Genomic DNA, 14,324 nt, shown 5'->3' on the forward strand with positions numbered 1-14,324 from the left:
GCTCAGTGACCACCGCCTCCACTGGCAAGCGCGCCTCTCATCTAGAAGTACCCTCAACCGCCATTATTTCGGGTAATCCAGCCTCCACGTACCTTCACAACATTGAGAAACACCCATCGCTAACGCAAAGTTAGACAACCAAACCTCCACCACCGACACCACCGACACCACTTCTCAAGTATATACCCCTTCAACACCACAAAGTCAAGCAGCCAACCCTCCGTTGCAACTCGTCAGGCAAGTATCATCGGTCAACACCAGGAGTTAATTTGGTTCATGGTCTTTTCATCAGACTCTCACCCTCAATATATACATACCCTACTATATCTAAACCCCTCCATACGCCATCAGCAGTCGGTCCAGAGCCACCATCTCATTGCATAGAAGGACACCTTCGACCTCTTGGTCTTCACACTGAAGCCAATGAACCCACCAAACAAGCACATCTCGGCTTCACTCAGTCCGGTAAATCTCAAACCAAGGGTCCGTCACCGCAGAGATGAGCCCAGTCAGTGGGCCTTTGCCCACCTACCTGCTGCCCCACGGTGGCAGATTTCCTCAGCAGAACACCATCGACATCGAACTGGGCCTCATCAACCCAGCCAGCTACGCAAACGAGAATACCCCAACGTCCGAAGGCATTACGACCAGCCCTAGTTGTCTTCTTACCATTCCTCTCGAGTCGAAACCCAAAATCTACGGTTGCCTACTCACAAATCCCATCAGAAATAGTTTGCATGAGGACCACATCATACCCAAGAGCCCAAAAGTACGTCTGCATAGGTCTCATCGATCATACGCCTAAGGAAGTCGAGCTGTGGGTCCACGGGATCGATCGATGGAGCAGGAGGTATCTTTCTTGGGAGCTAAGGAAAGGATGTTCTGAGTATTTCAGCATGAGCTGTGGCTTGAGGTATTCGCGCAGACCCCGACATCCTCTTTCGCCAACGGATTTGCGAACAAAAGGAAGCCCATCATCTATTTGACGCATCGTCACCAAGAACATCAGTACAAGGAGGAAGACAAGGACATCCAAACCTCACGGTTTTTGATCGAAGCTTCGTGGGAAAAGTCTCCTGCAACGAGGTCGGCCCAGGACTGGACAAGAACATCCAGTAGATCATGCTACTGACTAGGTATGTCACTACGCCTAACAACTCCAGACACTCTCGCAGATGCCGATATTTTCTTCTGGAAATGGATGAGCGGCCCCTCACATCACGCTTTGATTTGGACATAGCTCGTTCATGCAAAGAGACGGCCAAAAAGTGCGCCCTAGCGAAGCTCAAGCTTGAACAAACCGAGGCTACCAGAGCAGTGTCGATATCTCAGCACCAACAACTTTCCACGCCGGAGTGCCCGACAAAGGGCAAAGTAACCTGGCAAAGCTCAAGGTTGATTACAAACCGAGGCTATCAAAGCAGTGATAAACACCGCAGCGATAACAAATCTATACGCCGGACTGTCCGAGAGAGGGCAAATTACCTTGACTAACCTCAAGCTTGAACACACGAAGTCTACCAGAGCGGTGCTAGATATCTCAACGGCAACAAGTTTTCACGCCAGACTGCCCGACAAAGGGCAAAGTACCCTGACGAAACTTAAGCTTGAACACATCGAGGGCTACCAGGGCAGCGGTAGATCACTCGGCAACAAAACCTCCACGCAGGACTGTTCGACAAAGGGCAAAGTACCCTGACGAAACTTAAGCTTGAACACATCGAGGGCTACCAGGGCAGCGGTAGATCACTCGGCAACAAAACCTCCACGCCGGACTGTTCGACAAAGAGCAAAGTACCCTAACGAAGCTTAAACACAGAGGTTACCAGAGCAGTGGTAGATCAGTCCCTTAACAGCAACAAAACCTCCACGCCAGACTGCCCGAGAAAGGGCAAAGTACTCTCAAGAAGCTTAGGCTCAGACACACAGAGGTTATCGGAATAGTGGTGGAAACCTCAAGGACAACAAAATCTTCACGTCGGACGGCTTGATAAGGGTACTGGTGAAGCTCAAGCTCAAACACACTAAAATTACCAGGGCAATGGTAGATCACTCAGCAAAAGAACCGCCACGCCGAAATGTTCGACAAAGAACAAAGTACCCTGACGAATCTCAAGCACCTTGAAAGCGACCAGAGCAATAATAGATCACTCAGCAAAAAAACCGCCATGGTGGACTACTTGATGAAAGGCAAACTACCCTGATGAAGCTCAACCTTGATCACACGCCGAGCCTACCAGAGTAGTAGTAGATCCTTCAACGGCAAAAAAACTCGACTATTCGAAAAAGGGCAGAGTACACTGCGAACCTCAAGCTCAAACACATTGAGAGCTACCAGAGCAGTGGTAAATGGATACCTCAGCAGCAACAAAACCTCCACGCCGGACTGGTGAAGTGCTCGAAGCTCACAGCTACCGACGACATCCTGACCGCTATTGCCGAAGACCACTGGCCAGGTCCGACTGGCTGCAATCAGTAAGAGAATGGTTAAAATGTCACGAACAGAGGTGTGTCCAATCATAGATCTCTCAGCAGCAACAAACCCCACGCCGGACTGCCGGACAAAAGGCAAAGGACCCAAAGCTTACAGCTACTGACGATATCCTGACCACTATTGCCGAACACAGCTGGGCAAGTCTCACCAGCTCTGATCGGTACGAGAACGGGCCAAAACTCACGAAAAGGAGGATTTCATAGGAGGCATGAATTCTGAAACTCCGAGTCGCACAGTGCAATCGGCCGGCAAATAGGCGTTGGATCTCGGACTTCCTACGCTCATCATGGGCTTCACTCCGAAAAACCACACTCTCTACGAATGGCGATGCGACATTCGAGCCTTCAACAGCCTTGTCAGTGTAGACTTGTCAATGTTCTACCGGTTGATACCGCTTCGACCGACTCAAATTTGGCCTCCTAGTCTGCCGGAAAGCCTGTCGCAAGCAATCAATGAGAATTGAACCTTCTGAGATTCTCTACACTCTTGACTTCATCGCCAACCCGACAATTCTCTTAAAAATGTCTAGGGAAGAAAAATGTGAGAGATTCTCCGACCGAGTCTTGCAGGCGGACGAAGTATTAGTGTGTGTCTGAGCCTGTTGCGCCGCTCAAGTATTGACCCATGGTTCGATCGTCAATGATGTACCTACTACAACGGGACCGCCCTTCAGAGGAGCCCTTTTACGCACCGGCTGACTTTCCGTCGTGAAGTCAATTTCCCATCTGACACCAAGTGGAGGAGCTCGGTGCTTGTTCAACGGGTTAGATTCTTACCAGAATGGAGCCTTTCGTAAACCGAAAGCCTCATGAAGAACTGTCCCCCCCCCCGATCTATACGCCGCAGAAAGATGATGCTCGGGTCCTGCCTGAGCCGTGAGCGTTTCTGCAGTCATTTTGACCCGTGTTCGTTCACAAAGCTCAAGGAGTTCCTTGTCCCACGTATGACTGACACTCCCTCTGCTGCCTGGGAGAATACATTCCAAGAATATTGAATCGGAGACCGACCCAATACATTCGGAAGCCAGGACTTGGGAGCTTGCATCTACTGGCGCAAACGAAAACCGAAGCACAGTTAGGAAGTTGATAGACACCGGTTTTCATGGAGGAGTTCTGTGCCACTTTGGCGTGTCAGCAAAGTCCTTGCCTCATCTGGTTTGCTGAATCTTAGCTCCTAGCATCTACGCTCGATTGGGCGAAGGGGGTTTGGTCAATGGTCAGTGGTGGCCACTGCGGATGTGCGCGAAGTGGGATGGTGCTCATGGGGGATTAGAGGCGGGATATGGATGGGATATGGACTTGGCTAGCACTGGAGGCCACTCATTGAGGTGCAGTCGGAGGAGAGGTTTCTGGGTGAAGTACAGTATCGACTGTTCTAGGAGCGCTGCGGTATTGAGGACGTACGTTAGTACTCTGGGTTTCTTCAGAGATAGCACTGATGGAGATATAAGGAAGGAGATAGTTGTTGAACGAAGACACTTTTTAATCATACAAAGTTCCCTCTATCTGCCCCGTTCCCCAAGAACATAAAAGCTCCTGCCTCCTGCTAGCCCACCACATCTCCCCTTTCCCCCTTCAAACCACCAAATCCCAACTCCGCCCACGCACCTGCCCTCGTGAACCTCCTCATCTCACGCTAGATCCCCTCGTTGCGCCAAAAAGCCCTTGTAGCCGGAAGACCGAGATACGCCACGTTGGCAACGCAAGGGAACTCGCGGTCCTCTTCATCTTCCCCGCCCTAGACGCCTCAAGGTGTAGGTACATGCTCCGAGGCAGGCACGTGAACAGCCACCGAATCGTGCCGGTATGGTACCACCGATGGCCTTGCAGAGGCGAGAGGCGACGAATTGGGTCGAGCTTGGAAGTCAGCCTTCTGACACCCGATGGCGTGAAGGGCTGTTTCGAGGACGCCGAAGAGAAAGATGTCGTGGTATGTGGCGATGAAGCCGGAGAGCTGGGGGGGATCGGAAAGTTGGAACTGAGGACATCGATGAGCCAGAGATATGTAGCGTAGAGGAGGTTGAGGGCTGGAAACCTAGAGCTGTTGCTGAGGATGTCACGTTCGCTGGCGCGAGAAGTCCGTGCCGTGCTATTTTATTTCCACAGGAAGTACCAACTCAATTTCGCAGTTATTCTCCATGAAGTAGTAATTCCTCTCTCGTTTCCAAGCCTTTCGTAAAGCCTCCCAGAAGATAGTCCAATCCTCTGGTTTGTCTTTCCTCAAGAGCTGCGCTCCGTTCTTTCAAAGAAATGTAGCTTTTATTGTGGTCGTAGTCTCCGCTGCCTGACCATGATTGTTGCAATCATCAAGGAGTGATTCGAAGAGGTCTGAAATACTCCAACGCTCTTTGAGGTAGACGTAGAAAGGGGCATGATTCGATCGTTTGTTTGCAGAGACAACCAATATATTCTGAAGAGGAATTTCGGAGGTTGTTTCCATTCAGTGCTTCGACCCGTGCCCATCATGCGATGCCTTCCCGTCCCCTTTGTAAGAGTCTTTCTGTCACATGCAGGTGGCGAAAATGCCTTTTGGTAGGCGAGAGCTGTACCTTTGGAGAAGCGATGACTAATGAGAATGAGATTTAAAGGAGGCGAATCGAAGTCTTTAGCACCGTGATGCAAGATATAGATCTTCCGAGGGAAGGCCATCTGCTTTATCTCAGGAGGGAAGAGGTTCCAGGTTGTTAAGAAAAGACTGGTAGACGTCAACATGAGCACTCTTACAGAATGAAGAGGTCTCACTTATGTGGAGGCGAGTCTTCTTGTTGATTTTTCTGCGTGCAGATGAGGTTGTGATCGGGCGAAGAAACGGTTTCGACACCCCATCTTCAAATAGTGCCGTTCCTGCCATTTCGTACAGAGATTACGCAAGATTTCGAAAACTGCGGCCGGGGAGAAATCGTAGCAAGTTCAAGCTTTGCTTTGACAGCAAAAGAGGGTGATGGCGGCTATTTAGGAGTCCTAGGTAGCTGCAGTAGGGCGTAATGTGGTGACGGATAAACACCTAAAACGCTGGTTTGCCAAGACATCTACAGCAAAGATCCCATATTCACCAGCGTGCAAGGTAATCGACAACTTTGTTCGGATTCGTATTAGGTATCCATATTCGATAACCTTCCAGGTACGTGTGGTCTATATCCGCAGTCACGATGCGCTCACGCTGATAGAAGATAGCACCTCCGACCCTTTACAGCCACCATCAGGAGCCGCCGAGCATCTTTCACCATAAATCGATCATTAGGCAAGGCCAATGTCATGGCTAGCCATTTTCACATGGCTCGTCTTTCTGGGTAAATGCCCATCCTTGTCCTTGGTTTTCCAGGATCCTTTTGCACTTTTCCGTTCCTTTATGTATATAGCTGACTGACACAGGCGTGCTCATTGAAATTCTCCGCCAAGCGATGGAGCCAATGCCCATACTACTACATTAATTACCTCCTTCCTCCAGATTCTTTTGCATCCTTGGACCGGTGGTAACATGGCGAGATCTCTGCTTCCGCTTCGATATGGGGTGGTACTTGATCTGTATCACAACGAGGCCACGAGATGGATCCAGAAGAGACACACATTGGTAACGGAGTGGATGTGGAGCACCCTGAGAGTGCCAAGGAGTTTCCAACAGGAAGGACTCAGTGGATAGAAGTAGAATGGAACATAATGCAACTCGTTGAGACGGTCTTAACCCTCTGTCAACAGTCCTTCACTAGCTGTGCTTGAGATCATGCCTTTCCCGATACCTTGATCTTGGTCTTCATTTCCTTCTGCATTCTCCCGCTCTCGGTGCCTTCAGTGTCCTTGATGATTTTCAGTGGTGTATTTGCCCATAACCTTGGCGGTCCATCGATATTGCCAGCTTCGGAATAGCCACCTCGTTGTAAGGACCCAGGCTAGTTGGAAGATGAAAACAGATGCAACAAGAGGGATGTCTAGAGCTTTGCAAAGACTTCTATCAGTCCTACAGTCGTGATCTTTGAGATATACCCACAAAGCCTGTTGTGCTATCATCTCAGACCTGGTATCGATTCCGCCGACGACTAACCGTACTTCATACCTTCCGTTGTGACACCTGTCTCGCCTTCTTCCATTGCATGTATTGGGTCTGCTCGGAGCGTATTCCTTATTTCCTGCCAGACTCTACCGGATCCAGTCCCACGAGCTCATATGACCATGCAATCACTGACCAAGTCTTCGAAAACTGAAGCGAACATAAGAAACAATCTTCGAAAGATCATCAAATGATGAAATGAGTGCAACGTCGACTAAGCCGTCCATTCAGAGTAGGCATGATTGTCTCCCACTGGCTGATGTGGCGTTGCAGGAGCCGGATTGCTAAAACAGAGTGGGTGAACTATGAAGTTGCAGTCGAAAAGGCTAGCATAGGAGCGAAGGTCCGCTTCCTTCCGCATCTTTCTCTCATGAGCAGCTTCTAATCCTTGAGACCTAGGGAAGAGAAAGAGGGCAGTGCGAAAGAATCAGGCGTGCGACATGGAGACGAAAAGAATATACAGAAGGCACAGAGCCTCAGAGATGGGAAGAATCAGAAAGGAACGTCTGTGATGATGAGAAGAAACATAATAGTTGGCCAAAAGGAGTTCTTGATGTATACGTATCTAGCAGAGAAAACCTCCAATACTTCATGGCATCCCAGCATTCATAAAGACACCTGGGGCAAAAGAGATGTTCTTGTCACATTTGTACTCTAAGCATCCATTTAAGTGCACTCATGTCGCAAGAGTGACAGATTGATTGATTACATCATACTACCCTGAAGTCTTACCCTAGTGGCCGACTATGCGAGTTACGTAATCTATCTGATCCTTTCAATTAATTATATAATCTCAAATAAATAAAGCTATATAAGTTATCGTTAGGGTTCTACGTCTTATTATACTTAATTCTTAAAAAGGGGTAGTCTCAGTAGCCTTACGTAGTGGGTCTGAGTACCTTAGCGAGTAGTAGCGACCTTCTTTTACTATATATATACGATAAATATACGATTATTTTATTAAGACGTATTAGTAAATTACCTCCGCCTTTAAACGATAAAGAATAAAAAACGAACTAGATAATTAACGGTAATATATCTTAGTACGTATCGATAAAAAATCGTATCGAGTTAAAACAACTATAATATTTTAAATACGTTTTATAGATTAAAACCGTTATAACACCGTTGCGATACCGTTACGATATCATTATGAAATCGAGAAATCGTTATAAAATTAAAAACTATTTCGAAAAGAATAAAAAAATTAGGACTGCAATAATAGTTAAGGTCTATTAAGAATAAGATATTTATAAAATTAATGAATTTCAAATAAGAAATACATTCGTGGATTCGAACTACGAGACTATCTTACTTTATAAATTTTTATTACTCGACTAAATTTACTTAAGCTAGAGATGAGTTTATTTAACTATATAAGATTATTCACGTAATCTATTATTACTAAGATATTTATATAAATATCGTTATTCTATTAATTTATAATTACTATCGTAATAAATTAGATCCTCCGATTTAACGTATTAAAATTTAATACGCTTATTAAGAGAAATCAATTTGCTATTATTTTAAAAAAAGCACTATCAAAAATATATAACGTATTTAATCCTTCTCGAAATCATAGTTATATTATAAAGCTATCGTTAAAAGACGATAAATCTTATTAATTTAATTAAGGTACGGTTAGCGTAACTTATAGCCCTTCGCTAAGATAGAAAACGCTGCCAAGCCTCATTTTTTTGGTGGTTTGGCTAATATGAGATATTCACCCCTGCGTACATATGGGCACTAAGTATCAGCCGTAGGGCTGAGTGCCAAGTATAGCCTTTTTTTTTATGGCGAGATATATAGTTAAGTATATAAGGTACTATTGGAGTCATGGCAACTACTCTACTCCTCCGCGCTTTCGCGACACCTAGAATCTTACCCTAATAAGAGCGAGGAAGAGTCCGACCCGCTACTCGGGGTTCTATAAAATCGCCAAAGCGATATCCGCCCTACTTCCGTGCTACGCGGGAATCAAATATATAAATTTTTAAATTTCTTTCGATGCGAACCATCAAAATTTTTTAGACTTCGCTATTATATAGAGAAAGAATATTACTATAAGATATAGAGAGGTTAATATCTAAAGTTCGAAGATATCTCGTTATCGCCGCTATAAAGAAAGTTAAATATCTAAGTATTCTTAATATATTCTATATTTATATAAGCTCGTTCTAAGCGTGTTAATCGCGTTAATATTATTTAAGATATATATATTATAATCTCTCTAACTTCTAAGCGAAGTATATTCGAGTTAATATATATTTCTATAGAGAATATATCTCGAGTATTCGACTTTCTAATTAAGAATAATATAATAAATCTACTCGAGTAATTTCTTAATCTAATTCGTTATATAATCTTTTAATAATACTAAATACGATACGCTATTATCTAAGGTTTTTCTAATAAAGATTAATCGATTAAAGGGGGGTGCTATAAGCGTTAGCGGAGATCGCGGTCTCGAATTAGCTTATATAATAATAATAAGTTATTTAATTTTAATAAAAGACTTAAATACTTAATTAGCGATCTCGATAGACTTATTCCCCTCGCGATTAACTTTAAAAAATTATATAATAGTCGTAAAAAAATCGTTGAAAGTCGCGAATTTCGTATTTCGGTTAATTATTACGAGTGCTTTATATAAAATAACGGTTAATATAGCGATTTTATAGTTTTCTACTTAGACTCTAGAGAGAATATATATCGTAATAAGCTTACGATATAATTAACTCTTAAAGTAAGAAACGAGTATAGAACTAATTATAGAATATCTCGCTAAGCGAGTTTAAATACTAAGACTAAAAAAGGGGTATATTCTATATCGCTAAGGCTCTCTCGTCTTAATCGTATTCTTCTTTTTAACTACTTACCCTAGTAAATTCTTATTATTAATTCTTATTAAGAACTTAATATTTATTAGAATCAGCATAGAGGGATATTATATGGGTGAGGTAGAATAGAATAATAAGGCTACCGAACTATGTATGTGGGAAGAAGACATGATATGATAGGGGATGCCTCCTGCCAAGGCACTAGGCCATAGAGCTAAGTAGTGTCAAGGGTACGCTCGTAACAGTACTCCCCCCTCTCAAATAGCCATGGCCCCCATGGCTGGTAGACCGGAGATGCAGGCCCATTGCTTGCCTTGTATCTCCAAACATCCATAGTCCCGGCAGACCTTGACTGGAGAGGATTTGCCGAGGTGTAGTGGTAGCAGTCAAACATCGGATGGTTTCAATTCGTTCAAAAACACCATATCCGAGGTTTTGCCGGATCGCATGCTGGTCTTGACTGTGCCATCCATCCCTGCCACAGAGATCCTGGAGATGTTGGCCATATCTTGCCTGCGTGCCAGCAAGATTCTCCGAGTTCTTCTCCTTGCCCAGTCTGCTTGTCATAGTCCTCCACTTTTTTTTCGCCTTCAACACCTACTGGCAGCCTGGCCTGGGAGCTTCACTGTAGATTTGCCCTGCGTCTCCCATGCTCTTGCCATCAAGTCCATCGGTAGAATTGAAGAAAATCCAACGCATGCATTCACCTCCAACACCTTTTGGCAGCCTGGCCTGAGAGCTTCACTGTAGATTTGCCCTATATCTCCCATGCTCTTGCCATCAAGTCCATCCTCCATTCCATCCTTTGTCTTTGTCGATTGGTAGGTTTGATAGGGAGGTAGGGAAAGAATTGAATGTGTTGAATGCCATTTGGTAGCAGGCTCACTATGTGTGTTGTCGACATGCTCAGTGAAGAGATCGTACGTTTGCTGCCATTGTAGCAGGCTCACTGTGTGTGTTGTCGACATGCTCAGTGAAGAGGTCGAATCGTAATCGTGTTGTCGGGTCTGTTCCCGTCGCCTTGTAGCAGGCTCACTGTGGGGTGTTTTGATGAGTTCTTTTCGATTCGCTAATCCTACGAATGGTCCAGCGGTGCTTTATCCCTCCTGCTGTCCAGAGGCCGTTCCGTCATGCCGAAACGAATTACCCGTTTGGTGGGCTGACCCAAGGATACGATGCCTCAAGTTCCTGTCTTGACCTCAACCGGTCGTGGTGTCTTGGTCTCAAGTTAGTATCTTGACAAAGCCCTTGCCAGCGCGTTTGTTTATTAACCATTCGTCCGCTAATCCGAATAAGCGTGAGTGTGCGTTGATTGGCCCGTATGTGTTTCTCTTCGCCGGGTGTACGAAGGAGCCTTATTATAATGTCAGGACCAGCATAGAGGTATATCATATGGGTGAGGTAGAATAGGATAATAAGGCTACCGAACTATGTATGTGGGAAGAAGGCATGATATAATAGGGGATGCCTCCGCCAAGGCACTAGGCCATAGGGCTGAGTGGTGTGTTAAGGGTACGCTCGTAACAATATTATCTAATAAGCCTAGTATTCCTTATAAAGTCCGCCGCTATAGAGGTATAGCGTAGTTTTATTAGTATATTCTTATAAGTAATAACCCTCTCTTTCACCTTCCTTCTTTCTTCGATTTATTATATTCCTCGCTTCTTGCTAAATAGTCTATATTCGTAAAGAATATACCGAGTCGTCTGCTTCGCTCTATACTCGTATTCTTTATCCTTTATATCTGATATCTATCGATTATAAAGAAAGACTTTAAGATCTATTTTCTCGATTTTTATTTACGTTATTAGCGACGACTTTATTAGAATTATTAAAATTCTTAGCCCTTAAGCTTTCTAGTCTTTCTAGTCATCTTATTAAATTAGCTATCTAAATTTATTCTATATATAGAATCTCGTTTCAGAGTGCTTCTAAAGTAATTAATCTATTCTTTTTAAATATTTTAATAGATTATAAGTTCGATTCCGACGCTTTTATAACGCTATTATATATATTATCGTTATTATATATCTTTATAAACTCTAATTCTAATTTCTATTAATTTTAAGTATCTATTATATTAGTACTAGTATTAGCATTAGTATTAATTATAGTCTAACGAGTTATCTTAAATCTATTCTTTAAGTTACTTATTCGTTAATTTATTAAAATAAACTACTTAAAGTAACTTATTAATATATATATCTTATTACGTAAATAAAAGTTATAGAAGTATATTTAAGAGATCTCTTTTAAGATATTAATTATTATAGTTCTAGCTAAATAAAAGAATTCTTTTAAAGAGACTATTAATACGATAATACTTATTATTAATAACTCTATTAAGTAATAACTTATAGCTGATAAATTTAATTATAGCTTTAAAATAATATTTTATCTCGCGAATCTCTATCGTTTTATCGAAGATAACGAATTTATATACTTTATTATATAATATTATACTATTAAATATAATAAATTCGACTTCGTAATTAACTATATTACTTATATTAAGTTACTCGAAGAGCGTATTATAGCTATTAATATTAAACTTATACTTAATAAATAAACGATTCTTTATCTATTAATATTCTTTCTTAATTATCTTTAATACTATAAGAGTATAATTTACTAGCGATTAGCTAGCGAGTATAAACTATAAAAGACGTAGTATCGTTATAAGATTTAATAGTATATTTAATAGTAGAATTAATCTCTAAAAAATATTAAAACTTCGAGATATACGAAGTAAACCTATATTCGTTAAGTCTCTAGATATATAAGATACATTATTAAAATTAAATTCTAAAAGAAATCTTAACGTAGAATATACGATATCGACGCCTTAATATAAGTAGCGCTAAGGTCTATAACGTATTAGGCCTAATAATTACCTTCTCTTTTAGACTCTAATTTCTAAACGTCTAAGCAAAAATAAAACGCTTATTAAAAAACCTTTAAACTCTAATAAGAAAATAAGAGAAAAGAGTCGATTTATTAAAATTGCGATATCGTTTTAATAACGCGATAGAATTAACTATTACGCGCCGTAGGCGCGTTACTAATATATTATATAATAATATTAATACTATCTTCGAGAATAATATCGCTTTTATAGTATTAGTTAATAGTAATCTATAGTAAGTCGATACGCTTAATATTAACGTTCTTATAACGCTAGTTAATAGCCTCTATAGCGAATAATATTAGATTTAAAAACTTATAACCTTAAAAGTCTAGTAAGTAAAAGAAGAGAGAAGAGTTTCTCTATAAATAACGTTATTTTTATAGCGTATTATATCTATAGCGAAGTAACGTAATAATAATCTTTATTATAGAAATTTAAAGAAAGTAATTAATAGAGCGACGCGTTTATAATAACGCTTTCGATTATTAATTAATAATAGTAGAAATAATAATAATAGTTAGACGACGCGATTTTATAGATAATAGCGAAATATTATTACGTTACTATTATTTATATTATTAAATATTATTCGCTAGTAATAGCGCTATAATAAAGAATATAAAAATCTCTTTTAAATTATTTATTTTTATTCTTCGTAACTTCTAATATTTCTCTTATAAGTACTTACTCTAACGCTATAACGTTAATATTAATACTAATATAAGTATAGTATATCTTATTATATTAATAATCTACTTCTCTTTATTATAAGTATCTTACTATTATTAATTATATCGATATATAGACTAATAATTTTATAATACTCTTTTTTAATAATAATAATAACTTTAATAATAAGTATATAGTCGTCTTATAGGCGCGACTATTAATCTATAACTATTTCTACTACTATCGCTTTATATATATATTTATTAATAAATTCTAATATCTAATTTATTATATAGAACTTACTTTTACTAAGATAACGATTTATATATTCGAGATAAGTCTTTTCTCTATAATAACTATAAGATCGAAAGACGCGATATTAATCGCTATATTAAAATTCTTCTATATCTTTAAACGTAGATAAGAAAATTAATATAGCGCTATCGCCGCGCTAAATAGTCTTAAAAGTTATCTTATCGACGAGTTAAGCTTAATAAGAAGATTATTTAATAGCGTAAATTATAGAAATATATAATAGCGATAGCTTTAACTATCTTTATTATAATTATAAATCTTTAAAACTAGCTTATAACGATATATAAGCGTATAAAGAAATTAAAGAAAATAAACGAGTTATTAAAGAAGAAGCTTAAGAGTCTTCGTTAATATATAATAAACGTTAATAAATATTAACTCGAAGACTATACTTTAATTATCTTCTTATTAAAGAACTAAATTAATAAACTTAATTTAAAATCTAACGCTAAGATAGCGGAGAATATTTAAGTAATAATCTTTTTTTAATAATAGCGCTAGTGTAGGGTTTCTAGATAGTTCTTTAATAGCTATCTTAAATAAAAATACGTTTATATTAATAGTATATACTTTAATATAATAAACTTCCTTTATAATAAAGTTTAATAGATAGTTAAATAATATAATTATTTTATTAATTTATATCTTAATAATAATAAGTATAAAGAAGTACGCGTGTAATATAAGTATTATCTAGAAATATATCTAATCTAGTCGATAATTATATCTTATTTTATTATCTTTACTTACTCGCCGTTAATCTATATAATTAATCGAGCTCTTTAATAATAAGAGACTTATTATTTATTACTTAATACTTTCGCTTATTATTCGTTTATTTATAGACTTAAATTAGCTTATTAATATTAATAAGTTTATTATCTAATAGTTATTAATTATACTCTTCGCTTTAATTAATCTATTTAACTTTATATTAAACGTCTTTCTTATATTTAATCTTATTAATAATTTCTTCGATCTCTTAAAGCTTATCGTTATTAATAAGATTAGAGATTTATATAAAGACTTTCGCTATATTATTATAATCGCG

General features: G+C 39.8%; 3 protein-coding genes across 3 annotated transcripts; 1 reads left to right on the forward strand and 2 right to left on the reverse strand.

Annotated features, from left to right (window-relative positions):
- Positions 1–499: 499 nt before the first annotated feature.
- On the forward strand, positions 500–1,132 carry HO173_006242 (uncharacterized protein; the record flags this gene model as incomplete). The annotated part of the gene is made up of 2 exons (XM_037308153.1): positions 500–769; positions 896–1,132. The coding sequence occupies 2 exons, from the start codon at positions 500–502 to the stop codon at positions 1,130–1,132; spliced, it is 507 nt and encodes a 168-aa protein (XP_037164927.1).
- Positions 1,133–9,582: 8,450 nt separating this feature from the next.
- On the reverse strand, positions 9,583–9,948 carry HO173_006243 (uncharacterized protein; the record flags this gene model as incomplete). The annotated part of the gene is made up of 1 exon (XM_037308154.1): positions 9,583–9,948. The coding sequence occupies one exon, from the start codon at positions 9,946–9,948 to the stop codon at positions 9,583–9,585; it is 366 nt and encodes a 121-aa protein (XP_037164928.1).
- Positions 9,949–9,971: 23 nt separating this feature from the next.
- On the reverse strand, positions 9,972–10,349 carry HO173_006244 (uncharacterized protein; the record flags this gene model as incomplete). Its single annotated transcript, XM_037308155.1, has 1 exon — positions 9,972–10,349. One exon carries the CDS (start codon positions 10,347–10,349, stop codon positions 9,972–9,974), a length of 378 nt encoding a protein of 125 aa, XP_037164929.1.
- Between the last annotated feature and the right edge of the window lie 3,975 nt (positions 10,350–14,324).

The sequence above is a fragment of the Letharia columbiana genome (assembly GCF_014066305.1).
Source record: "Letharia columbiana isolate WasteWater2 chromosome Unknown Sc0000018_s1, whole genome shotgun sequence".
NCBI classification, from domain to species: Eukaryota; Fungi; Ascomycota; class Lecanoromycetes; order Lecanorales; family Parmeliaceae; genus Letharia; species Letharia columbiana.